Genomic DNA, 27,977 nt, shown 5'->3' with positions numbered 1-27,977 from the left:
AAGGAGCAGCTCGCAGGAAGACGTAGCCTCCCAACGCCCAATTCCAAAGACCGAGGCCAACAGGGTACCAAAGGGAAGCGGGTGAAGGTGCCAGGCCTGCGGAGGGCGGGGCGAAAGAGCCCTCGGGGAGGCTTGGGAGGGGCTGAGGGCGGGGCCTGGGCTGGGCGGGCACGGGGGCGGGGCGGAGATGCCGGGGCGGCCCCTGGGCGGGGCTTGAGCGGGGGCGAGTCCGATTCTGGTAAGTCGCTCCGCCCCGGCTTGGGCCTGCACCTGAAGTGGCCGGAGCCCGGGCGCTGAGTGCGGCTTCTTCTCCCGCCCGGCTCCCGGGTGGCGGTGGCCGACGGGAAGCCCGAGTGGGATGCGGCTGACGCGGAAGCGGCTCTGCTCGTTTCTCATCGCCCTGTACTGCCTCTTCTCCCTCTACGCCGCCTACCACGTCTTCTTCGGGCGCCGCCGCCGGGCGCCGGCCGCGTCTTCTCGGGGCCTAAGGAAGTGGGTGGCCCCGGCGCGGGAGAGGCGCGGCCGAGGTAGGACACTGGGTGGCCGCAGACCTGGCGCTCGGGTCCGGGAGTGCCCGCGGGCTCCCGGGTGCCTCTCGCCTCCTCTCGCCCTCGGTTGCCTGCCGTGAGCTCGGGCTTGAGGCGTGTGCGGGTGCCTCAGTCCTCGCCCGAATCTCGCACGCCATCCTCACTGCCCACCCCCAAAGCTGGCAGGGGCGCACTCCTGTATAGCACGTCTGGAGTACGCAAGGCGTGGCTGGTCGCCCAGTTCTTGGAGATGCAGCTGGGTTTAAGACCTCTATTTCCTCATTGAAACAAAGAGCCTTTTCTAATCATGCAGTGACTTGGGAAGGCCTGGGCGTTTTGCCTCCAAATTGTGATCTTCTGTCCTGTGTTTTGACCTATGTCAGATTCCGACTCAGATTTCTCTCTCCCTTTTTCCAGAATTTTGCACAATAGTGTCTAAAACTGTTGGACACTTTACATTCCGAAGTCAAGTTTTTATGTGTAGGATACGTGTGTATATACAACCTATAAAGAATTGCAAAAGGTAAACTTGTAGCTTGATACGTGCTATCCAGTTATTGTAGGTTTCATTTGGGAGAGAGAAGTTTGTGTCTCCTGTTTACATTCTAAGATCTTTCAGAATAAAGATTTAATAAAAATTAAATTTTGACTTCCTTTTTTTTTAATTGTATGTGTTTAACCAGTTCAAATTCAGTTACTTTGAGCACTCCCTAACATCTAATTTAAATGGCTTGAATTTATCTACAAGACTGCTCTACCTTACTGATAACACTGTCACTCTTTTTAAAACACAGAACAATCTACTTTGGGAAGTGAAGAATGGAATCCTTGGGAAGGAGATGAAAAAAATGAGCAACAACACAGATTTAAAACTAGTCTTCAAATATTAAATAAATCCACAAAAGGGAAAACAGACTTCCATGTACAAATCTGGGGCAAAGCTGCCATTGGTAAGTTAATGTATAGAGCTAAGACATGTGAAAAGAATCCTAAAATGGACTTTATTAATATTAAATTAATTTATCTTAATACATTTAGGATATGTCATCATTTGTTAATTAAGGCGTCATGGTGCTTTTTTTTTTTTTTTACTTAATATTCCTCCTTTCTGTTAAACAATATCTGTGTAAATATAAACACACATACACAAACATCCTATTGTTGGTCTCTAGCAGAGTACAGATTTATTTGTGGACACAAAGTAGAATGTAAGCATTATTATGTAGAAATGCCCATGTCCTCTGAATTTTCATGAATCTATGTGTTTATGGGATACTTGATGCACAAGTATAAGATGTGGCCTCTGTACTTGATGGCCAAACAAGTTTGGGAAACACTGAACTGAACAAAGTTAAACAAGGTTCTTTATTGCAGGACAATCTCAGAGCCTTTAATATGTCTGTGTTCATTATACATATGTAAAATGGGGATATGGTATATAGTTGAGTAAACTTGAATGCCCACAAAAGTATTTTTGCTCTGAGTATCATAAGAGTCTAGTGTTCCAAGTTATATATTACACTCAATTAAAGAATGGGATCCTCAGAGTTACAAGAGTCAGAAAGAATTTAGTGAATTAAAAGAAACTTTACTGGACCTTTAAACATAAGTTGGATTTATGTACAGTAAGGGATATGGATAGAGAGGGCCAGATCGGAAGAAAGTAATTGGAGAATGATGCTTTTGCCTTTAGCGTTTCATAAATTCATTCGCCCTTGCATCCAAATATACATCCTTGAAGATCACCCCTGACCTCCCAAGCTCCAATCAAATTCTAGCAATTTTTTCTTTATAAAATCTCTAATATTAATTTTTCTGTAAATTACCACTTCCCCATTCTAGTTTTTAAATTAAATCTATATCTTAACAGGTTTTCATGTTTTTAGACTTTTCTCTGTTTTTTTTTTTTTTAAGTTTATTTATTTATTTTGAAAGAGGGAGCAAGAAAGAGAGAGAGCAGGGGAAGGGCAGAGAGAGGGAGAGACAGAATCCCAAGCAAGCTTTGTGCTGTCAGTCCAGAGCCTCAGTCGGAGCTTGAACTCATGAACCATGAGATCATGACCTGAGCTGAGATCAAGAGTCATATGCTTACCCTACTGAGCCACCCAGGCACCCCTGGACTTTTCTCTTTTCAATTCAATAAGCACAAAGTGGCCAGCTGAGTTTTTATCAAACACTACTTTTCATCAACCTATTTCCCAGGCATAAAGGATTGTAATTCCATTCCTATTCAAAAAGGAGGGGGGCACCTGGGCCCCCGGGGGCACCCAACCTGGCAGTTGGGTGTTGAGTGACCAACTTCAGCTCAGGTCATACTCTCACAGTCTGTGAGTTCAAGCCCCGCGTCTGGCTGTCTGCTGACAGCTCAGAGCCTGGAGCCAGCTTCAGATTCTGTGTCTTCCTCCGTCTCTGACTGTGCCCCACTCACACTCTATCTCTCTCACTCTCAAAAATAAGTAAACATTAAAAAAAAAAAAAAAAAAAAGTTAAAAAAAAAAAAAAAAGGAGGAAAATGAAGTCATGGTCCAAGCAATTCTTAAATCCAACCAGGCAAATCATTAGGTTTTAAGGCCTGAGAATAATCTGTGGCTCAAAGTTGCTTCTAGTCTTTTGGCTCTACCTCTGTAGAGCCATCCTTTCTTTTTCATGAATGGTAGCATATGCTTGCAGCTCAATGGTTTTTTTCAGCCTGCTGATAGGATTTTGGGAGTCCAACACCCTTCTTTCATTTCAACATTTCTGTGTCCCCTCTAATCCAAGCTAGCAGTGTTTCTGCTGATACAGCATTCTCAAGTCTTTGTGGGTCTCCCATGTATGTCACTCCATTACACAAGAGCTCCTCCACAGGTCTTTCCTGGGTAATCCCATCTCTATTTCTGCCTTCTACTGAGATGGCTGAGGAGATCCATAAATGACACACCTAATATCCTCAAAGAGCCCTCTATGTGATTGAATATTTTAACCTTTTTATCCCTTCTTAGGCACTAGCAAAAAAGATATTCACCTACATCCTTGGCCTTTTTTCCAGAGCATGCCTTCCTGACAGTGAATCTCCTAGTTTTCCACCTCTTTTGCAATTGAATAGACTGAGAATTTCCCAAATCATCAAGTCCTGGCTCCTTGCTTTACAGTTTTTCCCTCAATCACTCTTTCCTCTCACATTTACTATAATCAGCAAGAAGAAACCAGGCCACAGCTTCAATACTACTTGGAAATCTTTTCAGCTAAATATCCAAGTTTATCATTTATTTATACATTCCACTTTCCATATAACTTCTGGACACAATTCAGCTAAGCTTTCTGGTGCTAATATAACCAGGATCCCCTTTTCTTCAGTTTCTAATAGGATGTTCCTCATTTCCTTCTGAGCCCTCAGCAGCAGCACTTTTAACATGCATATTTCTACCAACAGTCTGCTCAGATAGTTATAAAAACCAACATAGGGGTTCTTTTCTACTATACTTTTTCATGTGAGTTCTCACTAGCTGAGTCACTAACACCCATACTTCTACCTATAACCTGTCCAAGGCAATCTTATCTAGCCATTTTTTTTTAATTTATTATTTGAGAGAGAGTGAACAGGCAGGGAAGAGGCAGAGAAAGGAGAGAGAATCCCAAGCAGGCTCCACGCTGTCAGCACAGAGCCCAACGTGGGACTTGAACTCACAAGCCATGAAATCATGACCTGAGATGAAACCAAGAGTTGGATGCCTAACTGAGCCATCCAGGCACCCTTCTCATCTAGGCATTTTTAAGTCCTGCTCCTCAAAATTCTTCCAGCCTCTCCCCATTACCCAATTCCAAACCACTTGCAGATTTTTAAGTATTTGTTACAGTAGCATTCCATTCCCAGGTATCATAATCTGTGGTTTCCTATAGCTGCCATAACCAGTTACCAAAAATTGAGTGGCTTATACAACACAAATTTCTCATTTTTTTTAATTAAGAAATAATTGACATTTAACATTATATTAGTTTCAGGTGTACGACATAATGATTTGATATATTTACATATTGTGAAGTTATCAACATAAGTCTAGTTAGTATCCATCATCACACATACGTGTACTTTCTTTTTCTTGCGATGAGAACTTCTAAGATCTACTCTCTTGGAAACTTTCAAATATACAAAACAGTATTATTAACTATAGTCACCGTAAACTTAGAATCTTACATTTTTGAGGGTAGAAGACTAAAATGTGTCCACAAGGCTGTATTCCTCTTAGAGGCTTTCAAGGAGGATCTGTTTCCTTGACTTTTGCAGCTTCTTGAGGTTACCCAAATTCCTTGGCTCATGGCTCCGTATCACTCTGACCTCTACTTCCATTTCAGACCTCCTTCCCTTACTCTGACACTCTTGCCTCCTGTTTGTGAGGACCCTTTGCTATATAGGGCCCATCCAAATAACCCGGGATAATCTCCCTGCCTCAGCATCCTTAATCACATATAGAAAGTCTCTTTTGCCATGTAAGATAACATATTCATAGATTCTAGAGATCACATCTTAGGACATACTGGGTGGACAGGGAGGCATTATTTGGCTACCACTTTTGGAAAGCTGTATCTGATTGGCTAGGTATTGAAACACGGTTATTTTGTGTATGTCCTCTAGTTCCCCGGGGCATTCTTACACATCTGTCAGTGTAAGTAAACCAGGGCTCCCAGGTTACTTCATTGGGTGACACTGCTTTCCTCTCCTCTCAGAGCTTTCATTCAGGTGAGATCATGGTAAAATACCAGGGGCTGCCGTAAGGAGAATGATACAATGGCATTTGTCTGCTGAGGGCATCGTGTGGTGAGGAATGTGTGTTCCAGTGAGGAGGGGTTACTATCTCCTGGATGTAGTGACTGTATACATGCATACCTGAGCCTCTCTGGTTGTGTTTGGCACAAAATCGTGAATCCCCCTAGTTTGTTATGATATAGAAACTAGAAACTGTTCTAATCATATAGTAACTTATATTATAACACATTTCAGGATAAAGCAGGTAGTAAAAGTCCAGTGATAATTAGGGGTTTCTCAAATTTAGGGTAAGAAGATTGTTGTCCTCATTATAACCCACATTTTGCCACATGTCACACTGTCAACCTCTGAATTCTGTCTCTCACACATTAACTGCCATATTGATGATTTTGAGCTATTGCCTGGTAGAACTGCCTACGAAGGGACCAAAGAGGAATAAAATCTGGTTTCTTGCTCAAATTTATGTAAATGAGCAGAGCATAAACTCATCTCACACACCAGAGTAAACCAGACAGTAAATGGGTTTGTTTTTGTTTTTTTTAATTACCAGGTTTGTATCTCTGGGAGCATATTTTTGAAGGCTTACTTGATCCCACTGATGTGACTGCTCAGTGGAGAGAAGGAAATTCAGTTGTAGGAAGAACACATTACAGGTATTAACTGTGCAACATTAACCTTTGTTGTATTTCTGTGCAATGTTTTATGTAAATACTAGAAGAAAAATAAAATAAGAGGAAAATTTATAGAGACAGTTTTTCCCTTCAACTTGTGAAGAATAGAGAAGTAAACTCATGAATATATATTTGTAGTTAAAGCTTATCTGGACGTTTTACAAAATGCTTCCTTTTTAAAATTTTGTCTGTTTCATTTTTATTGAAACATTGCTGATTATATGGGAAAGCTCATGCTCCAAATTTTGTAACATTTGATTGTTGATAAGCATTTAACATTCCATATCTTGAAGGAATAATATGTAAACTTAAAAATATTCTCATTTTTCTCTTTTCATATAATAGTCATGTTCACATATTTTTATAATACTCAATTAGTGGGCGTGCCTGAGTAGCTCAGTCGGTTAAGCATCTGACTTCAGCTCAGGTCATGATCTCATGGTTTGTGAGTTTGAGCCCCATGTCTGGCTCTGTGCTGACAGCTCAGAGCCTGGAGCCTGCTTTGGATTCTGTCTCTCCCTCTCTTTCTGCCCCTCCCCTGCTTACCTCTGGGTGTGTGTCTCTCTCTCTCTCAAAAATAAATAAACATTAAAAAAAAATTTATAATGCTCAAGTAGTATCAAAGCTGTTGTTATGAGCTTTGAAAATTTTATAAAAATGTATTTGTATATGAGTTCTATCATGATTTAATTTGTATAGATTACCATTTTAATGAAATACTAAGAAATCTTTTTTTAGATTGCATAAAATTTTTATCTATGATTCCATATTTTCTAAAGATTTTTTTAAGTTTATTTATTTATTTTGAAAGAGAGAGAGAGTGGGAGCATGAGTGGCGGAGGGGCAGAGAGAGAAGGAGAGAGAGAGAATCTCAAACAGGCCCCATACTGTCAACGTGGAGCCCAACATAGGGTTCAAACCCATGAACTGTGAGATCATGACCTGAGCTGAAACCAAGAGTCAGACCCATAACCAATGAGCCACCCAAGCACCCCCTAAAGATTTTTAAACAGGTAGAATTAAGATTGTTTGATTTAGGAAAAATGTGATCATTTTGCTATATGAAAGAGTGCTATTTTCTATTAGATTTTGCTTTCTTATTGAAATAAAAAATAAAAATAATTATTTTTAAATGCTTATTCCATATAAAAATTGTACTATTAGGGGGAAAAATGCCAACCAAAGATTCAGGTTTGTATTAGCATTCCGTTTATTTCCCACAGAAATCAAGAAGAAAAGCTATAGTTAATCTCAATTTCATTTGCATTTTCACTGCTCCTTTCATTCTCTGTTGACTTTATACACACTTGGAAAACAATTTCATTTCATGTATCTTTTCAAAGTAGTCATTCTTGAAAAGTAAAGACGGACTATAAGTAATACCCAATTTATATGAGGGTTGTTTGATTAAATATGGAATCAAGATATGGGGTTTAACTACATGTAGTACTACAGGTCTCTGTTTCAGAGGGAAGAAATGACTCTGTTCACCATGAATCAATAACACATGTGGTCTGTGCTCAGGATATGAATACACTTATGGTAAACTGAATTTTTGAGTCAGCCTGATGAAATTCTGCACACTGCGGGGGCGCCTGGGTCGCTCAGTCTATTAAGCATCCAACTCTGATTTCAGTTCAGTTTGTGAGTTTGAGCAACGCCCCCCCACCCCCACCCCACCGCAATGTCCATGGGGCAGAGACTGCCTGGAATTCTGTCTCTCCTCTTCTCTCTCTCTGCCTCACCCCCACTTGTGCACATGCTCTCTCTCTCTCTCTCTCTCTGAAACAAAACAAAACAAAATTAAAGAAAAAAGAGCATGTACTGCAGCCAAAATATCTGAGTTCCAATTCCAGCTTTACCTCTTTATTTTTTAGTGTTTATTTACTTGTTTTGAGAGAGAGAGCATGCTAGCCGGGCAGAGGCAGATAGAGACGGAGAGGGAGAATCCCAAGCAGGCTCCGTACTATCAGCACAGAGCCTGACAAGGCTCAATCCCATGACTGGGATTATGACCTGAGCCAAAATCAAGAGTCAGCTGCTTACCTGAGCCACCCAGGCGCCCCCCGCTTTATCTCTTATTAGCTGTCTGAACTTGGGTAAATCTCTTAACCTCTCTGCCTGGATTTCCATAAATTTAAAATATGGCAAATAATAGTTTCTATTTCACAGGATTATTTTGAAGCTTAAACATTAACAGATATAGAGTGCTTAGAACAGTATCTGGCACATAGTAATCACTAAAGAAGTCTTGTGTTGTTACTAGTTTTATTATTTTTACTATTACTTAAATAGGTACTGCAACGTCTCCCTACCTTTCAGTTCCTTCTCTGTGTTTCCAGTATTGAATATTATCTCACCTTCATGTTCCTTCACATGATACATATAAAGATACATTCTTTATATTAATACCTTCAATTAGGTTACAAGCCAGCCTGGGACTCAATCTGTCTCTTGAAGAAACTTTGCCTGTCTCTACTCATAGCTATCATAGATTGATTTACAGTTTCGTTTCATGAGGCAACTTCATTTTTAATTTCTTAGGAGGAATCTTACCTCTGTTCATCATGGCCTTTGCTCATCCTTAAAAGACTGCATTCAAGACCCTATAATATCCATGTGCAGCCATTATATAAGATATATAAATGACTATCCATTTGATAAAATGAAGGCTAGATGCTAAATTACTTAATTTATTGTCATCAGGGCTCAATTATGGTATTTTCAATGAGCATCTGCTACTTAGGAAAAAGCTGAAAACAATGGAGTGCCTGGGTGACTCAGTTGGTTAAGCGTCTGACTCTTGATCTCAGCTCAGATCTTGACGTCAGGGTCGTGAGTTCAAGCAGCACGTTGGGGCTCTGCCCTGGACATGAAGCGTAGTTGAAAAGAAAGAAAAGAAAAGGAAAGAGAAAGGAAAGGAAAAGTTGGGGAAAAAAAGAAAAAGTTGAACTTATTTCTAAAGATCATGATAGAATAAATATGTCTGATTCTATTTTTAGAATTTCTAGACATTACTAGTATAAGAAGTTAGGGAGCTCACTACTCATCACAATGAGTGAAACCTTCTTTTAAAAGAGGATTTTTAAAACTACTAAGTTTTAATTTGCATTTCATAAAATTCACCCATTTGGGGGCACCTGACTGGCTAAGTCAGAGGAGTGTGGAACTCTTGATCTCAGAGTCGAGTTTGAGTCACATGTTGAGCATAGAGGTTTCTAAAAAAATAAATAAGATTTAGGGGTGCCTGGGTGGCTCAGTCGGTTAATCATCCAACTTCAGCTCAGGTCATGATCTCACAGTTTGTGAGTTCAAGTGCTGTGTTGGGCTCTGTGCTGAGAGCTCACAGCCTGGAGCCTGCTTCAGATTCTGTGTCCCCCTCTCTCTCTCTCTGCCCCTCCCCCACTTGCACTCTGTATCTCTCCCTCAAAAATAAATAAACACTAAAAAAAAATTTTTTTTTACAAAAATAAAAAATAAATAAGATATTTAAAAAATTCACCCATTTTAAGTATATGATTCAATTTTTTTTTAGTATGGTCGGCACACAGTGTTACCTTAGTTTCAGGTGTACCACACTGTGATTCAACACTCTGTATGTTATGCTGTGCTCACCACAAGTGTGGCTACCATCTACGTAAGTGAAAGCTTTATACGTAATATTAATGGTTACTGGGACTACCTTTAAGTCAAACACTGGACCATAGATCAGTGAGGGTTTCAGATAACATTCTCACTGGTAAACAAAGACAATGTAGTCAATCTTTCATAATTCGCATTCTCCCACTCTAGCCATGCGAGAATGAGAGTGGGACTATTCCATCACAAACGTTGAATTGGCAAGGTATGGAGTCATGATGGTAATGCCGACCACAAAAGCAGGGTGAATTGCAGCAGCTATTCAAATGTAAAGGCCGCTCATGAATTCAGTATACCTAGTTCGTAAAACCAAAATTTTAAAAACTGTTTATTAATCAAAATTGATATAAAATTCAGTGCCTAAGAGACGTGTGGACAGTACAGCTTGTGTATTCTTTTTTTTTTTTTTTCTAAGATTTTATTTTTTAAGTAATCTCTCCACCTAGTGTGGGGCTCAAACTCACAACCAGGAGATCAAGAGTCACGTGCTCCACCGACTGAGCCAGGCACCCCATCTTGTGCACGTTTTTCTTTTTGTTTTTGTTTTTGTTTTAGAGAGAGTGGGAGTGAGGGGCAGAGGGAGAGAGAGAGAATCCCAGGCAGGCTCTAGCATGGAGCCTGACACAGGACTCAATCCCACGACCCTGGGATCATGACCTGAGCCGAAATCAAGAGTTGAAAGTTAAACCAACTGAGCCACCCAGGTGCCCCAGCACTTACAATTCTTTTAAGTTTATTTATTTATTTTGAGAGAGACAGAGTAGAAGAGAGAGAATCCCAAGCAGCCTCTACACCAGCAGCACAGAGCCTGATGGGGGACTCGAACCCACAGAACTGTGAGATCATGACCTGAGGCAAAACCAAGAGGCAGACACTTAACTGACCGAGCCACACAGGCACCCCTGTTCTTTTTTTTTCTTTCTTTTTTTTTTTTTTTGTTTTTTTTGTTTGGTGTTTATCTATTTTGAGAGAGAGAACAAGCCGGGGAGGAACAGAAAGAAAAGAGAGAGAATCCCAAGCAGGCTCTGCACCATCAGCACAGAGTCTGACATGGGGCTCTGGGTCACAAACCGTGAGATCATGACTTGAGCTGAAACCAACACTCAGTCACTTAGCTGACTGAACAACCCAGGGACCCCTGTACTGATTCGTATCTTATTTACTTATTTTACTTAATTTTTTACTTATTCTGGCATTTGCCAGACTCATAGCTGGCAAATTAGTAGTCTTATCTATAATTCTATTAATATCATAGTGGTGTGTATATAGTGTTAGTTCAGTAGTACTTGTTGAATTTAGAAAAAATGAAACAATAATAATTACATTGGATTCTAAAAAATATATTCGGTTCATACTCAGCTTAAAACTCAAAATTTGAATGATTTCTCTGGCCTTTCTACATGTTGAAAGTACTTGCTGGGGGGCGCCTGGGTGGCTCAGTCGGTTGGGCGGCCGACTTCAGCTCGGGTCATGATCTCGCGGTCCGTGAGTTCGAGCCCCGCGTCAAGCTCTGTGCTGACAGCTCAGAGCCTGGAGCCTGTTTCGGATTCTGCTTCTCCCTCTCTCTGACTCTCCCCCGTTCATGCTCTGTCTCTCTCTGTCTCAAAAATAAATAAACGTTAAAAAAAAAAAATTAAAAAAAAAAAGAAAGAAAGAAAGTACTTGCTGGGAGGAGATATTTTAACTAAGCCAAGGAGAAGAGAAAAAATATTGGAAATTATAAGTCCTGACTATTAAATATATGCTAAGAAATGTAGAAGAGTAAATCACTGTTCTAAAAATTCTGTCTATGAGCTCTTTAAATATGCTTGTTCTTCAGTTAATGGAATTTTATGATTGTTGCTTGACTAATAACCTTAGAAAATGAAAATGTACTTTTCATCACGCGTGAATATACTATAATATCTCATAAATAAGTCCTACTTTATATAATAAATGTATAGCTGGAAAGTTATGATTAAATTGAACTTTTGTAACTTGATTCATACTTTACATGCAGCAAGAGAATTTAAATAAATTGGTAGGGCAAATAACTCCCTGAGAGAGAATTATGCTTATTCATCCAGCATCTACCGAGGCCTATACTACTTGTTCATACTAGGCTCTAAGGATTTCAAAGTGAACAAAATACTTTTCTCTGGCCCCAGGGAGTTCACAGACTAGTGGTTGAAACAAATACGTAAATAATTTCCATACTCCATATAAAGCATATTGATAAGGATGTGAATACTCTATCGTGTTAGTAGGTAGGGAAATACAGAAGAAGGCAACTAACCCAGTCTAAGTAGAGTTGTAGAGTTGGGGGTATGATGCCTATCAAGAAAGACCTCCCAGAGGAGGTGACCGCTGAGCTGAGTCTTCAGAGATTAGTAGGATTTAGCAAAGCAGTGAGAGGAGAGATTATATTCCCACAGAGGCAACATCAGAGACTAAAAACTGATAAATAGCCATTTTGGTCATGGAATTGTAGACCATTCAGAACCCCTGGGGCATCATGATGGCGTGGGGTACCTGAGATTGGGAGTTCAGGGCAAGGGGCAGATCATGGTGGACCTCATGTGTGCCACGTTAAGACTCTTGGACTTTACTCTTGGGCAGTGAAAGCAACTGAAGATGATTAGACAAGATAGTGGTATTGTCGTGTATGTTTTTGGTGTAGATTTCTCTAGTAGCCATGTGGAAAAATGATTTCAAGGAGACAACTGGGTGCAGGCAGACCAGTTAGGAGACTATAAGTATCCAACAGACCAACAGATATATAAGTAAGGGGTGAAATAAGAATATGCTGGCGCAGTTGGAGCCAGGGACAAGTTTGAGAAATATTTTGGGGCCCAACTATCAGAATTTAGGGATTATTAGATGTGAGGATGAGAGCAAGAAGCAAATCTGACAATCCCCTCGTTTCTAGCCTGCATGACAGGATAGCTGGTGTGCGATCAAAATAGCAAATACAGGAATAGGAGCAGGTCTGTCCACTCCTCTCCAGCTCACTGCACAGCACCTGCTTGACTCCCTGTTTCTCAACAGACAACCCTGCCTCCTATTTCCTCAAGAAAATTGAGTGTATCCATGATTATATTCTCTAACATTCACCTTCTGATCTCCATCTGACCCCTCACCTAACCTTATGTCTTTCCCTAGCTCTGAGACTTCCTGGTTCAAGGTTAATTCCCTCCACATGTGCTTCCCTTCTGCTCCTTCCCAGACCTTGCTCTCTCATTCATCTTTAATCTTTCACTCACTATTGCTTTCCCACCTTCTCATCCAAACTTTCAAGAGCGTCTGCATTCAGTATGCCCAATTCCTCACTTCTCACTCGCTCTCAACCCACAGCAATTTGACTAACACACCTCCCAACACACACAAAACTATTTGAATCTTATAGGATTTTTCTTTTACCCCTGAAGTTTCTTTACCCAGGTCTGTGTTTCCAAGACTGTGTACGGAGGCACCCTGGGGCACCATAAAATATATATTTTTAAAGATTTTATTTTTAAATAATCTCAACACCCAATGTGGGGCTCAGACTCACAACCCAGAGATCAAGAGTCACATGCTCCACCGACTGAGCCAGCCAGGCACCCCAGCACCACAAAATATTTTAAATATTTGTGGGAAATACGGTTATACTTCATATCTGTCAGACACCATGCAAACTACTGGCTCGGAGTAATTCACAGTTTCAACATTAGATCCCCCTACATTTATTTCAGTGATGTCATATCTTTGTGGAGCTGGGTTTTCCATGGTTGCTGTGCTAAAATTCAAGTACTGTGCAAAAATCAATGTGGGACAGGGAGTGATAGTGGCAGTGTCCATTCTGACTCAAAAGTTTGCAAAGGTGTGTAGTCGTCAACAGGTGCACACATCCATCTCATTATAAGGTATTTGTGGTTAGTTAAGAATGAAATAGGAGTTTTTTTTCTTTCAGTGTGTGCCTGTTATTTTTCTAAGTGACTTTTGGGCAGTTAGGACACAAATACTAAGTAGTTTGGATTTAATGACTTTTTTAAGTGTACTTATTAGAGAGAGAGAGAAGGGGAGGGACAGAGTGAGAGGGAGAGAGAGAATCCTAAGCAGGCTCCTCACTGTCAGTGCAGAGCCCAATGTGGGGCTCCATCCCAGGAACCATGAAATCATGACCTGAGCCAAAATCTAAAGTCAGACGCTTAACCAGCTGAGCCACCCAGGCACCCCTGGACTTAATGACTTACCATACTGAACCATTACTCATTTCTTTTGGCTAAAAAAAATTACTGAAACACTGAAAGTGCTGGGAATGAGGAAAGTTTAGGAACCTCAAATTTACACCTCAGCTCCCCATCATTGACCCTGTGGCTCACACCATTACCTAAACATGACCTCGAGGTCTGGAAAGCCGATTAGTCAGAGCATGAGAGCCACGTTCCTGCTGCTGGAACATAAGAGCACTCTGCAAAAGAGAGCTGTGGAGATTCCAAGACTAGTCCAATGAGCCCCAAGTGAATCAGACCTCATTTCGTTAGTTTATGTGAGTCAATAAAATTAGAAGTATTCCTTTCACATGAGAGTGACATTTGAGCACAGCTTACTGTACTATTTTATTTTAACTTACAACTAAAACCAGGTACTAAAACACTTACTGTAAGCTCCCAAGTTAATGACATATGAACAAAAGTTTTGCAATGTCCATCTAAGTTAATACTGTGCAAAGTTATCTTTTGGTTTCTTCCTATACAGATATGGCATATTTCTAGTTATTGGAGACCTTTGTGATAGAAAGGCCCAAAACATGATGAGTTACTGAAATTTTTATAAGCTAGGTAAATATAGTTTACCTTTTCTGGCTAAATTATAAAATGTCTTCTGTCTTTATCTGTTTCTGTTTGGCTTAAGGTTTTTAACTTATTTAAAATAGTCAGCACCCAGGGGCACCTCACTGGCTCAGTCTGAAGAGCGTGCGACTCTTGATCTCAGGGTTCTGTGTTCGAGCCCCATGTTGGGTGTAGAGATTACTTGAAGATAAAAAAATCAACTTGTGGCAGTGCCCGTGTCACCGCCTCTGCATTGGCTCCACACAGACAAGGCAAAAGATGTCCAGCCTTACGGGGACTGAGTGGTGTATCGAGTCTCTTGTTTTCCAGAAGTATCCTGGAAAGGAGCTTATTAACAACTGCACACTCTCCAAGACAGAGTCCCTGAGCTTTCTGAATACAGAACTGGCTGCCTTCACAAAGCACTCAGAGGACCCTGGTGTCCTTGACCTCACGATGAAGAAACTGGACCTCAACTCTGATGGGCAGCTAAATCTCCAAGAATGTGTTAACCTTATTGGCAGCCTGGCCGTAGCTTGTCATGACTCCTTTGCAAGGTCCACCCATTTCTAGAAGTAAATCCAAGGGGCTCTCGGGCCTGACTTCAGACCACCCCCTTTCCTTCAAAGAAGCCTCAATCTTCACCTCCTCCTCACATCCTACACATACCCTGGGCCCAGAGCATCCACCACCCTTTTGCAGGCCAGTCCTGCTGGTAGTTAATAAAGCAACAGCGTTGGGGCACCTGGGTGGCTCAGCCAGTTAAGCGCCCAACTTTAGCTCAGGTCATGATCTCATGGCTCATAGGTTCAAGGCCCATGTTGGGCTCTGTGCTGACAGTTCAAAGCCTGGAGCCTGGTTTGGATTCTGTCTCCCTCTCTCTTTAACCCACCCCTGCTCACACTTTGTCTCTCTTTTTCTCTCTCAAAACTAAATAAACATTAAAAAAAAATTTTTTTTAAGTATTATTTGCAGGTTATGGCTTTGAGGTATAAAGCATTTTTCAATTGATATATATTTATTTATTTATATAACATTGTAATAGATAAAACACTTGCACAGTGTTTTATAGTTCAATAAACACTAACATGAGAATACATATTAAATGCTATATTAAGTGATACAGAATAAAATTGCTATAGTAGTTTACATTAAAGGGGAATCAGAAGAGGAAGGTAAAGGTGGAAATGTGTTCCAGGAAATATAAGTAATGAACAAAGGCAGAGAGGCAGATAAGTTTGTGATTTAAGGGTGTATGGGAGAATGAGATTACATGTGGGGAGTGGAACTAATTTAGTCAGAAACAGTGGATTGTAAGGATAAAGGGTAATGGTTGTAAAGCACTTAATACAATATTGGTCATGGAGCTTTCACTCAGTGTATGTTGTTAATCTGCGAAACAGCAGGAAACAGTATTATATCTGTACTTCAGTTTTAATTACATAATACTATAAATAGAAAAAAACTGGAAGTAGACATGACAAAATTCTGTCTAACCCTGTTTTTGGAATTATGGGCACAGAATTATGAGTGATGGAAACATCTTTTGAATTTTCCAAGTTATTATAATAACCGTTTGGTTATTAATAACCAAACTAATAAATGTTTTTTTTAATTATAAACCTATCTTAAAAAAGAAAGATGTAATTTTAAAAACAAATGAACTTGCAAAATTTGAATACTGAATTTACTTATTTTATTGTGCTTTTAAACAATGCTATTGCTTTTTTTTTTTAACGTTTATTTTTAAGAAAGAGAGAGACAGAGCATGAGTGAGGGAGGGGCAGAGAGAGAGGGAGACACAGAATTCAAAACAGGCTCCAGGCTCTGAGCTGTCAGCACAGAGCCTGAGGGGGGCTCAAACCCATGAGTCGTGAGATCCCGACCTGAGCTGAAGTTGGACATTTAATCAACTAAGCCACCCAGGCACCCCTGTAACTTATAAATAATACTTTAAACCAGTTATATCAAGGATGAGCAATGACAGGTAAAGATATTATCTCTCAGGGCATAAAGGCTCCTGGTATTGTTAGATACTCTTATTATAAATTATCCTGATAAAAACATTTTTAGACACAGTCTTATCTAGTTAGAAATTGAAATGAAATATTAGATAAGTTCAATACTATCCTTAGTAAAATGTTTTATGTCTTTTTAAAAAAAATAGTACAGAAGTCTCTGTGACATTCTTTAAAATAGTTTGGGCACATGATATATATGTACTTAAATGTCAAATAACTAAGCTTGAGGCCCATCTCTACCATTGCCTATCTAGTGTTACTAGCTTTATATAAGTCATGTAACCTTTCTCAAAATTTCCTTTTCTTCCTTTGGAAAACTGACCTAGGGTAGGAAAGCAAGACTGGAAGACTTCATGTGCTCTAGGAATTAGGCCTCCCTATAAATCTAAAGGAGAAATTAAATGTTCATATACTACCAATAACAAATTTTTAACCCTGTCATAACTATTATCATGATCCCTAAAGTATTCTTTACCTCGCAGATTTTGCAGATTCTCTTAAATTGCTAAAGAATCATTGAATCATTGGCCATCTCAATGCTAGGTACTGTCCAACACAAAACACAGTTCTCATTCTCGTAGGTTACTGTCATTGTGTAATAAAGTCATAGAATCCACACAGTATACGTACACACAAACAAAATATATATTTAGGTCTTGGGTTTTTAATATTATCTACTAACTCTAGTATTTATTAACCATAGTGCCATGAAAACAACCTCTGAAGTAGATAGGTCTTAACTTACAACTCAGTGTTGCCATTACAAGTTGTGTAACTTAAGCCTGATTTCCCAAATGCAAAGTGGGGATTAATGTGCTGCAGAGTTGATAAAGGTTAAATGACAACCTATGCAAAATGCCTATCATCTATATAAAAGACATTTAATAAATGTTAGGTTTTTTGTCCAACAATAGTAAGCAATAAAAGCAGGATTTCAGCATATTTGTACTAAAGACTCTATCAGGTTATGGGGAGCCTGACTGGCTCAGTCAGTAGAGCATGTGACTAATGATCTCAGGGTTGTAAGTTTGAGCCCCATGTTGAGTGTAGAGATTACTTAAAAATAAAACCTTTTTAAAAGTAAGATGGGGCACTTGGGTGGCTCAGTCAGTTAAGCTACCAGCTTCGACTCAGGTCATGATCTCACAGTTCGTAGGTTTGAGCTCCGCATCGGGCTCTGTGCTGACAGCTCAGAGCCTGGACCCTGCTTCGGATTCTGTGTCTCCCTCTCTCTGCCCCTTCCCCAGCTCACACTCTGTCTCTCTCTCTCTCAAAAATAAATATTTAAAATTTTTTAATAAAATAAAACAACCCAGTCAAGAAATGGGCAGAAGACATGAACAGATACTTTAACAAAGAAGACGTCCAGATGGCCAACAGACACATGAAAAGATGCTCAACATCACTCATCATTAGGTAAATACAAATGAAAATCATGATGAGATATCACCTCACACCTGTCAGAATGGCTAAAGTTAGCAACATAAGAAACAACAGGTGTTGGCAAGGATACCAAGAAAGGGGAACCTTCTTAAACTGGTGGTGGGAATGCAAACTGGTGCAGCCACTCTGGAGAAGAGTATGGAGGTTCCTCAAAGAAACAAAAATAGAACTACCCTACAGTACAGCAATATCCAGTGTTTACTCAAAGGATACAAAAAATCATATTCGAAGGGGCACTTGCACCCCAATGTTTATAAGCAGCATTATCAACAATAGCCAAACTATGGAGAGAGCCCAAACGTCCATCAACTGATGAATGGATAAAGAGGATGTGGTGTATATATATATATATATACATATACGTATATATATATATATGTATATATACATATATACACATATATATATGTATATATACATATACATATATATATATATATATATATATACGTATATGTATATATATATCATGGCCACCAAAAAAAATGAAGTCTTGCCGTTTGCAACATGGATGGAGCTAGAATGTATTATACTAAATAAAATAAGTCAGAGAAAGACAAATACCATATGATTTCACTCATGTGGAATTTAAGAAAAAAAAAAAAAACAGATGAACACATGGGAAGGGGGAAAAAAAAAGAGAGGGAAACAAACCACGAGAGACTCTTAATGATAGAGAACAAACTGAGGGCTGATGGAGGGAGGGAGGTGGGAGATGGGCTAGATGGGGGATGGTTTTTAAGGAGGGCACTTGTGATGATCACCAGGTGTTGTATGTAAGTGATGAATCACTGAATTCTACTCCTGAAACCAATATTACACTGTATGTTAATTAATTAAAATTTAAATAAATTACCCCCTCAAATGGAAAAAATAAAATAAAAAATAAAATCTTTTTAAAAATAAAGACTCTAGTAGGTTATATGGTTTAGCAGGTTATAAAGAATCCAGGACCACTGTGACTAATTTTAACATAGCTTAAAGCTATTTTTTGTATTTAACACTTAGGTTAAAATAATTTAGAGGCAAGGGCACGTGGGTGTCTCAGTCAGTTAAGTATCTAACTCTTAATCTCAACTCACATCTTGATCTCAGGGTTGTGAATTCAAGCCCTGCATTGGGCTCCACACCTAGCATGTGGAGCTTGAAAAATAAAAACAAAAACATAACCCACAGCAGACACATCCTTTAAAAAAATAAATAATTTATGGGGCGCCTGGGTGGCTCAGTCGGTTGGGCGGCCGACTTCGGCTCAGGTCACGATCTCACGGTCCGTGAGTTCGAGCCCCGCGTCGGGCTCTGTGCTGACAGCTCAGAGCCTGGAGCCTGCTTCAGATTCTATGTCTCCCTCTCTCTGACCCTACCCTGTTCATGCTCTGTCTCTCCCTGTCTCAAAAATAAATAAAACATTTAAAAAAAAAATTTTTTTTAATAAATAAATAATTTAAAAAATAAAATAATTCAGTGTTGGTTGTTCTAAAGGAGCACATAATATAAAAATGTAAGTTATGAAACATGTCTGTTCCTTTTATTACTTTTTTATTATGCTAAGGAGCACATTCTCATTTACCCATCACCCTTAGAACTAAAAAATTCCCATTTGCTTCAGATATTTAACTTCCCTCTTAAAAGAATTAAATATTCCCAGTAAAAGGGAAGCTTTCTTTGTACTGTTCCCATTTCTTTTCTCTTCCTGCTCCGAAGCAACCATTGTAATGAATTTGGTGTGTATCCTCCCATTCAGATTTTTATATTTATACTTATAAAATTTAAACATAATTTTTGTATTATACTTTCAAATTTGCACACAAATATCATATTCTGTGGGTATTCTGCACCTTGCTTTTTCCCTTAACCTCGTGTTTTTGAGACTTAACCTCCATGGATGTTTACACCAGCATCCGTTTCTCAGTTCATCACTTACAATTCATTCAGATAAAGGCATAATGGCAACTCACACCCTAAAGAGGATGGGAACTACTGACCTAAACACCTTTCCAGTGTAAACTACACGGAGTTTGATACTGTTCAACTGTGTTTCTTTGCTTAACGACTCAAACTCTAGCCAGTGCTTATTTTGAATGTGGTTAAAAACAACAAAGCTGCCACATTTTTTTTTCTTTTTTTGTCTTTTTTTTTTAAGTAGGCTCCATTCCTGTGGGGCTTGAACTCATGACGGCTCCATTCCTGTGGGGCTTGAACTCATGACCCTGAGATCAAGAGTTGCATGTTCTACTGAGTGAGCCAGGCAGGCACCCCCAAAGCCACCACATTTCTGATTATCATATGCGATTGATCTGCATACAACCAAGCTTCCCATTAATCGACAGCCATGCTCTATCATTCAAACATGTTCAAAGAAACTTGTATTAGAGAAATTATGTTTCTAGAAAGAATGTAGGTTACATCTCATTGTAGATTTTATATAAAATGATTTAAAACTTCTGATATCAGGGGCACTTGGGTGGCTCAGTTGATGGAGCAGCCAACTCTTGATTTCGGAGCGGGTCATGATCCCAGAGTCATGGTAATGAGTCCCATGTCGGGCCCCACACGGTGCATGGAGCCTGCTTTGGATATTCTCTCTCTCTCTCTCTTTCTCTCTCTCTCTCCCTCCCTCCCTCCCCCTTTCCCTCGCCCTCTGCTGCCTCCCCCACTCATGGGCACATGCACACACACACACACACACACACACACACACACACACGCATCTCTGTCTAAAGTAAAAACAAAAAATAGTTAAAAAAATAAAACTTCTGACATCAAATACTTTTGTTCTGTTTTTTTTTTTTTTTTTTTGTCTCTTGTTTTTGTTTTGTTGTTTGTTTTTAACAGCTTCATCACTGGCCCAGCTGTAGTCCCAGGGTATTTTCCTGTTGATGTGAATAATGTGGTACTCATCCTAAATGGAAGAGAAAAAGCGAAGGTCTTTTATGCCACCCAGTGGTTACTTTATGCACAAAATTTAGTGCAAACTCAGAAACTCCAGCATCTTGCTGTTGTGTTGCTTGGAAACGAACATTGTCATAATGAATGGATAAGCCAGTTCCTCAAAAGAAATGGAGGCTTTGTGGAGCTGCTTTTCATAATATATGATAGCCCCTGGATTAACGACATGGATATCTTTCAGTGGCCTTTAGGAGTGGCAACGTAAGTACAAATATTATTACATATTTCTAGACCCTAAGACCTGAATTTCTGAATCAGGAAAACGGTGCTTTAAATTTGTAATAAACATAGTTCTGGAATCATCTGGGAAGCCACGTACAATCTTTTCCATGGAAAAAAAATCTGGTTTGGTCTCAGGCTTCAGTAATAATAATAATAATGTTGTTTAGAGTATTTTAGCATGTTTTAAGGAGAGCATATAAGTTATTAGGGGTTTTTTGTGTTTAAAAACTCCAAATGTATAGGATGAATTTTCAAGTTTATCAGTAGTGCCCTAAAGAGATGTTTAACTGAGGCAGCTGGGTGGCTCAGTTGGTTGAGTGTCTGACTGTTGATTTCTGCTCAGGACATGATCCCAGGGGCATGGGATCAAGCCCCATGTCAGGCTGCATGCTGTGTGTGTAGAACCTGCTTAAGATTCTCTCCCTCCCTCTCCCTGTGCTCGTCTCCCCCTCTCCCCAGTTCACACATTCTCGCTCTCAAATTAAAAAAAAAAAAAAGACGGTGAATTGTTTAACAGAGAACGGCAGACCTTCTTAAAACAACTTACAGAATCTATATAATTTATAGTAAAAACAAAATTTTACTTGACAAACAATATGAAATCAGGAGCATATGGTATCTTGAGGGTTTGAGAAGATCATAATGTGCTCAGATCTGCCACCGAGACTGCTTGAACTGGCACAAATTTCTTCTATGATAAGAGGGGTTAATTAAGTAATAGCTAACTAAGGCTTCTGAAGATGTCTATACAGTCTTTATAAAATGGAAAGCTTATTTTTTATCTTTCTGTTAATAGAGGGCTTTTAATCAAGTTGACTTTAAGGTAAAGTTAAACTTAGATCAAGCACTGCTGCATAAACTTCCTAAGAGCAGGGGATTTGTCTCTTGCTCACACTACCAGCAGAGCCTGGAACCAACCAAGGCTGCACAGAGTAGACAATAAATACTTGTCAAATGGATGAAGTAGGAGAAATCTCACCAACATGCGTTTTGAATTAGATACTCATTGTTCATTACTATCGCTTGTTACCAAATGTGACCTTAAACTGCTACTTGGTTGGCTACACAAATATCATCAGATAAGCATATTCACAAGACCTATTTCCTGGCCCATGCTGCAGTATTTCAACTAAGTTTGTGGTAGAACCAGACCAAAAGATTTATATTAAGTATAGCCGGGTATAAGACCCTTTGAAAAATCTATCCCTTGAGTAGAGCTCATACTTATAAAATGCTTTGAAACAAAATTACCCTTTTGCAGTAACACTACATGCGCTATTCATACGGTTTCCGTACATTGAATGGAAACTCTTTGTGATTCTGTTATTGTTGGACTAGGCCAGTACTTTTTTATAGATCAGTGACTTCCAACCCAATGCACCTTTGCCCCCCAGGAAATATTTGGCAATGTCTGGAGATATTTTGACTTGTTACAAGTGGAAGGGGGAGGTGACAATGGTATCTGGTGGACAGAGGCCAGTGATGGTGTGAAATATCCTACAATGTACAGGACAGTCTCCACAACAAAAAGTGAACTGGCCCAAAATGGCAATATGGTAAGGTTGTAGCGCAGGTGCACAATTTGGTGTCTATTCCAAATGCCCATAAGAATGGGCTGATTGCAACAGGCCTCTCCTGCATGGCTGCAAGGCTTTTTCATTTGTTTGTCTTTGTAATCTACTTTAAAAGCCTTTGGAGTTGGAGCTCTTTGCTACAGCAGTATGTGTTCTGTAATCTTTCCATCACCTGGCTAAAACAGTAATTAAGGGACACCCGGGTGGCTCAGTCAGTTAAGCGACCGACTTCGCACAGGTTGTGATCTTGTGGTTGGTGAGATTGAGCCCCGCATCAGGCTCTGCACTGACAGCACAGAGCCTGCTTAGGATTTTCTCTTCCTCTCTCTCCGCCCCTACCCAGCGCTCGCTCGCTCTGTCTCTCAAAATAATAAAAATGAGACAAAAAATATAACTAAAATAGTCATTAAATCATGATCATTATGAATGTAGATTATTTATACTCTGAAGGTATTTCAACCTTCCTTATAACTACAAGCGTATGGAAGTTGAGGAATATAAAAAACAAAAGCACTTCATGCACTTAACCTCTATATCAATTTTGTAAAAGGTGCCAGCATGAGGGCATTTTCTTTTTAAATTTTTTTTAAGATTTTATTTTTAATCTCTTATACCCCACATGGGGCTTGAACCTGCAACCCCAAGATCAAGAGTCCCACACTCCAATGTGAGGTTATTTTCTTAAGTCAGTAGATTAAGGGACTTTTCCCAAGTAAGCTTGGAAAATTACAGTTTGGAGTTTAGAAGATCATATTTGAAATCTCTTCTCTCTGCACCCTCATGCTACCTAAGATGTTAGGTTATGATAATTTGCCAATCTGATCGTCATACGTTGTTAACTCCTATGTACTTATTTTTGTAGATATAGGAATTTTCCTGTGGTGGAGGCAAGCTGGTCAATGCTGCATAATGAAAGGCCCTACTTATGTAATTTCTTAGGAACCATTTATGAAAATTCATCCAGACAAGCACTAATAAACATTTTGAAACAAGATGGGAATGCTAAGCTTTGTTGGGTTTCAGCAAGAGAACAGTAAGTTCTATGTTTACTTGATTCACCCACTTTGTTCTCAGATCTGAGAGTTGCTCTATGTAGCAGCACAGGTTTCCAAGGAGACTTTGTTAACTTCATTCATACCAGTCTTTCTGCAGAAGAGATATTGGTAGTTAAAGCTGTGTAGAAACTGGGTTTCTATCATCCATCCTGAAGAGGAATACTAGTAACTGTCCTATGCAGATGTCAATTTTTAAGATTCCACAACAGTGTCTGTTAGCTAGACCTGACACACAAGACATTATGAGTGCCAGTAAGATCTTAGGTTCATCCCTGAGATATTCAGCAGACCAGATTCAGTGTTCCAAGACTGGCATGAAGTACTCCTCTCATCTTCAGAACCTGACACCACCCTGAGGACAGGAGGACAGGACATGCTATTCTTTGAATCTCCAGATCCAACATAGGATCCTACACAAAGTAGGCCAAGGATAAATGGGGAGTGGATGGATGGTGGGTGGGTGGATGGATGGATGGATGGATGGATGGATGGATGGATGGATGAATTTAATAGGTTAACTTTCTTCCATCTTTTACATGGTAGTCATGAAACACATGTTCATGGAGTGAAGGAAGGAACTTTGGAATTACTCATTTTGTTTTTAAATAAATGCGGTTTTGTGTGTAGAGTAATCAGAGAAGAACTGCCTAAAAAATGTCCTTCCAGATCTAGAAATATACTAATTGTAATAGATACTCTCTTTTTGAAAGCATAACTCCCAATTCTACTGTTAGTGTAACCATACTATATCCATTCAGTCAACAAATATTTTTCAAGCAACTGCTGTATGCCAGAAACTATCTTAGCCATGAAGGATACAGTAGTGGACAAAACAGTGAGAAGTCCATGCCCGCCTAGAACTCACATGTTTGTTGAAGAGACAAACCAGTAAAATATATTGTGTGTCAGAAGATGATAAATGCTGTGTAAAACGAGTTGAGCAGAGGGGAGATGTAGCAAGGACTGGGAATTAGGAGTAGAGCATCGGATGTTCTAGAATGGCCAAAGAAAGCTCTAGTGTGAAGATTACATGCAAACATGGACCTGAAGAAGGTGCAGGGCGAGGAGCTCCCGTGTCTATTTAGGAGAAAGGTAGTGCAGGCAGAGAGAGCGCAGATGTAAAGAGCCGCAAGGGACAGCATACCAGGAAAGGAATGAGTAAAGGCAGTGGAAAATATCAGAGTTCATTGTAGGAATAGAATTCTTCTTGTAATTCCTCTCATAGCATTGAGCCAGGAGGTGGAGTGGGTGTCCTTCTTGCTTCTCATTGCTGCCTCCAGACCATTCTCCCTTTTTCCTCCCTAAAATCTCCCATTTTAAATATCATGCCTGCAGAGAAAACCTTTCATTGCTCTTCCTCTTTGAAATCATTTACTGATCCTGGGGTTTATCTCCTTCAGTCTCTGAAGAGTTTAGTTCTGGCACACTCCCACTCTCTCTGATGTTACTCTGACATAACTCTTGGTGATGCCCAATCTATACAGATGGCCCTTCCATCACCTTTTTCTTACCCCCTTTATCCAGTGATCCGGTTCTCCATTTGGTTTGGCCATTCGGTGTCATGGTCGTTTCTTAGATCTTGTCATAGCACATACTGTGTCTTCTCTGTGATCTCAAGTCCCAGCATCTCTCTCTGTAACCACCATTTTCTGTTATTCCCTCTCACTCCCTGTAAATATTTGACTCCAACAATTTGGCTGAGATTTATAATTCATTGTTCCTGCTACCTTTTCATTGTCCTTTGCTCACCTTATCTCTGCTTTCTTCTTTTCCCCACTTAAATTTCATAGTCAACTGTGACTGGTATACATTCAACTCCCTAGTTCCCTAATGGAGCAAACCCTAACTGTGGTTAAATCCAGCTCTCCTATCTGCTCTATACCTGTACCAGGCAGCCAAACACACACAACATGCGTGCACACACACATACACACACACACACACACACACAGAATTGTGTCAGTAGACCTAGCTTTAAATACATGACCTTGACTCTCAAGTGCCCTGCAGTCATACATTTCCCTTGTCTGTGTATTCTCCACCTTTCCCACAAGACTGTTTTGTACCTTCTTCTCCCTTCCCAGTCACCATTACCTTCCGACCCTATTGCTTATTTCACTGAGAAGATGGGAGCAGTCAGGAGAGAAGGTCTAGCTTTCTGACAGGTCTCTCAGCTTCTACCCTTGCCCCTGGACAGTCTGTTCTCACCACAAGGGCCGGATTAATTCTGATAAAACATGGGTCAGGTCAGCCACCCCTGATCACAACCGTGCTCGATGGGATGCTCTGACTTCATCTTCTACACCTCTCCCCCTCAGTCACTCTGCGTCAGCCACCCTGGCCTCCTTGCTGGTCCTTGAACTTGCCAGGCACGCGCTGTCCCATGGCTTTTATGCTTGCACTTCACTAGATTCACCCCTTCAACATCTGCGTGGTTTGCTGCCTCACCTCTAGCTCTGTACTTAGAGGCCCCTGAGATGAGATGCTCCCTGATTACCCATTTAAATCTGCAACGCTGCTGGCTCAGAAACTCACTCCTCACTTCTCTGCTTTATTTTTCTTCATAGTACGTAATTAACATCTAAGTAAGATACTGACCTGACTTGATTACTATCCATTTCCACCACTAGACCTAGAATATGAGCTCCATAAAGGCAGAATTTTGAAAGGGGAGGTAAGGAAAGGAGACCTGGCACACAGAAAATATTGGCGGGATACACATTCATTCAGAAATTTCAAGGTGACTACTAGATTTTAAACATGACCAGCTGTAAACTTTTCACATTCTTAAATATTTTCAATCAATCTATTTGGGCAAGATTTTATCTATTTCTTCTGCCTGTCATCTCTAAAATGTGTTTACCATTTCTTACAACTGACGTTTGCTTTCACAAAAGACTTGCTTTAGTAAAGTGAAAACTACAGTTGTTTTTCTGATTTGTTTAGGTGGCAGCCTCAGGAAACAAATGAAAGCCTTAAGAATTATCAAGATGCTTTGCTTCAGAGTGACCTCACATTGTGCCCAGTAGGAGTAAACACAGAATGTTACAGAATATATGAAGCTTGCTCCTATGGCTCTGTTCCTGTGGTAGAAGACATAATGACAGCTGGCAGCTGTGGAAATACGTCTATTAACCATAACGCTCCTCTGCAGCTACTCAAGTCCATGGACGCTCCCTTTATCTTTATTAAGAACTGGAACGAACTTCCTGCTATTTTAGAGAAAGAGAAAACTCTAATTTTACAAGAAAAGATTCAGAGAAGAAAAATGTTACTTCACTGGTATCAGCACTTCAAAACAGAGCTAAAAATGAGATTTACTAATATTTTAGAAAGTTCATTTTTAATGAATAATAAAGGGTAACTGTGAATTATCTTTTTGACCAAAGATCTGATTTTTTTTAAATCATGTCTAGTCGGGGGGTGGGGGGGGGGGGGGTATTTGTGTGTGTGTGTGTGCATATAAATGTCCTTTGAGATACACTTGTAGACCACAGATTATGTCTGTAATGTTGACCAAGCGCTTCCATAGTAGGCCACTCCCAAAAATGAAATTAAATGTTACTCAAACTCACAAAGTCGGTGATTTAACATTTATCGGCTCTTCTCGCCCATTTAAACCCATCCTAGGGACACAGCATTGTGTGGTAGAAAGACGGCTTTGGAGTCAGACAAAAATCTAGGTTAAAACCTTGACTTTGCACCTACTACCTGGGGACCTTGAGCAAGTCATCTGAGTGTTGTGAGTCTCAGTTCCTTTCAATGTGAAATGAAGATCATGGTACCTCATAGGTTAAATTTTAAATATGAGGGGCGCCTGGGTAGCATAGTCAGTTAAGCACACAACTTCAGCTCAGGTCATAATCTCATGATTCATGAGTCCAAGCTCCGCGTCGGGGTCTGTGCTGACAGCTCAGAGCCTGGAGCCTGCTTCGGATTCTGTGACTCCCTCTCTACCCCTTGCCCACTCATTCTCTCTCTCTCTCTCTCTCTCTCTCTCAAAAATAAACATTAAAAAAAAAGTTTAAAAAAATCTTACAGAGTTATATCTTCAGATTACTCAAGTTTTGTTGGATTGTGTCGAAGTAGGTGCCTGGATGTACAATTTGGTCATAATTCATACAAAACATATACTGGAAACAGAGCCAGAAAATTAGTGCCTAAACTGGACAGAAGTTGTCCTTGAAGTACAGAGTAAAACTAGCCCACCCAGAGGGGAGCGCTGCACGTGAAGCCTGGCTGATAGCCTGAGAGCAGTGGCTCTGTAAGGCCTGCGTGAGTAGTCTTACATCTTCAGGTCCTTGGGCTCCTGAATGGATACAAGCAATCTTGAGGTCAG

General features: G+C 40.0%; 1 protein-coding gene and 1 long non-coding RNA gene across 3 annotated transcripts; both read left to right on the top strand.

Annotated features, from left to right (window-relative positions):
• Positions 1–225: 225 nt before the first annotated feature.
• Positions 226–27,014, top strand: RXYLT1 (ribitol xylosyltransferase 1). 2 transcript variants are annotated; one of them, XM_019454980.2, is made up of 6 exons: positions 226–527; positions 1,322–1,477; positions 5,822–5,924; positions 20,674–20,988; positions 23,446–23,616; positions 26,585–27,014. In XM_019454980.2, exons 1-6 carry the CDS (start codon positions 359–361, stop codon positions 27,000–27,002), a joined length of 1,332 nt encoding a protein of 443 aa, XP_019310525.1. In that variant the 5' UTR covers positions 226–358; the 3' UTR covers positions 27,003–27,014. The 2 variants fall into 2 exon arrangements, with proteins under 2 accessions (XP_019310525.1, XP_019310527.2); XM_019454982.2 differs by lacking the exons at positions 226–527; positions 1,322–1,477; positions 5,822–5,924 and adding an exon at positions 17,683–17,811.
• LOC128774956 (uncharacterized) lies at positions 10,530–11,614 on the top strand. The gene is made up of 2 exons (XR_008419518.1): positions 10,530–10,983; positions 11,233–11,614. It is a non-coding gene; the product is annotated as an uncharacterized LOC128774956 (long non-coding RNA).
• Positions 27,015–27,977: the final 963 nt, after the last annotated feature.

This window comes from Panthera pardus, unplaced genomic scaffold (assembly GCF_024362965.1).
Source record: "Panthera pardus isolate Hobbes unplaced genomic scaffold, ASM2436296v1 HiC_scaffold_6, whole genome shotgun sequence".
Lineage (NCBI taxonomy): Eukaryota > Metazoa > Chordata > Mammalia > Carnivora > Felidae > Panthera > Panthera pardus.
Note: the sequence above shows the minus strand (reverse complement) of the source record. Positions and strands in the feature narration are given on the sequence as shown.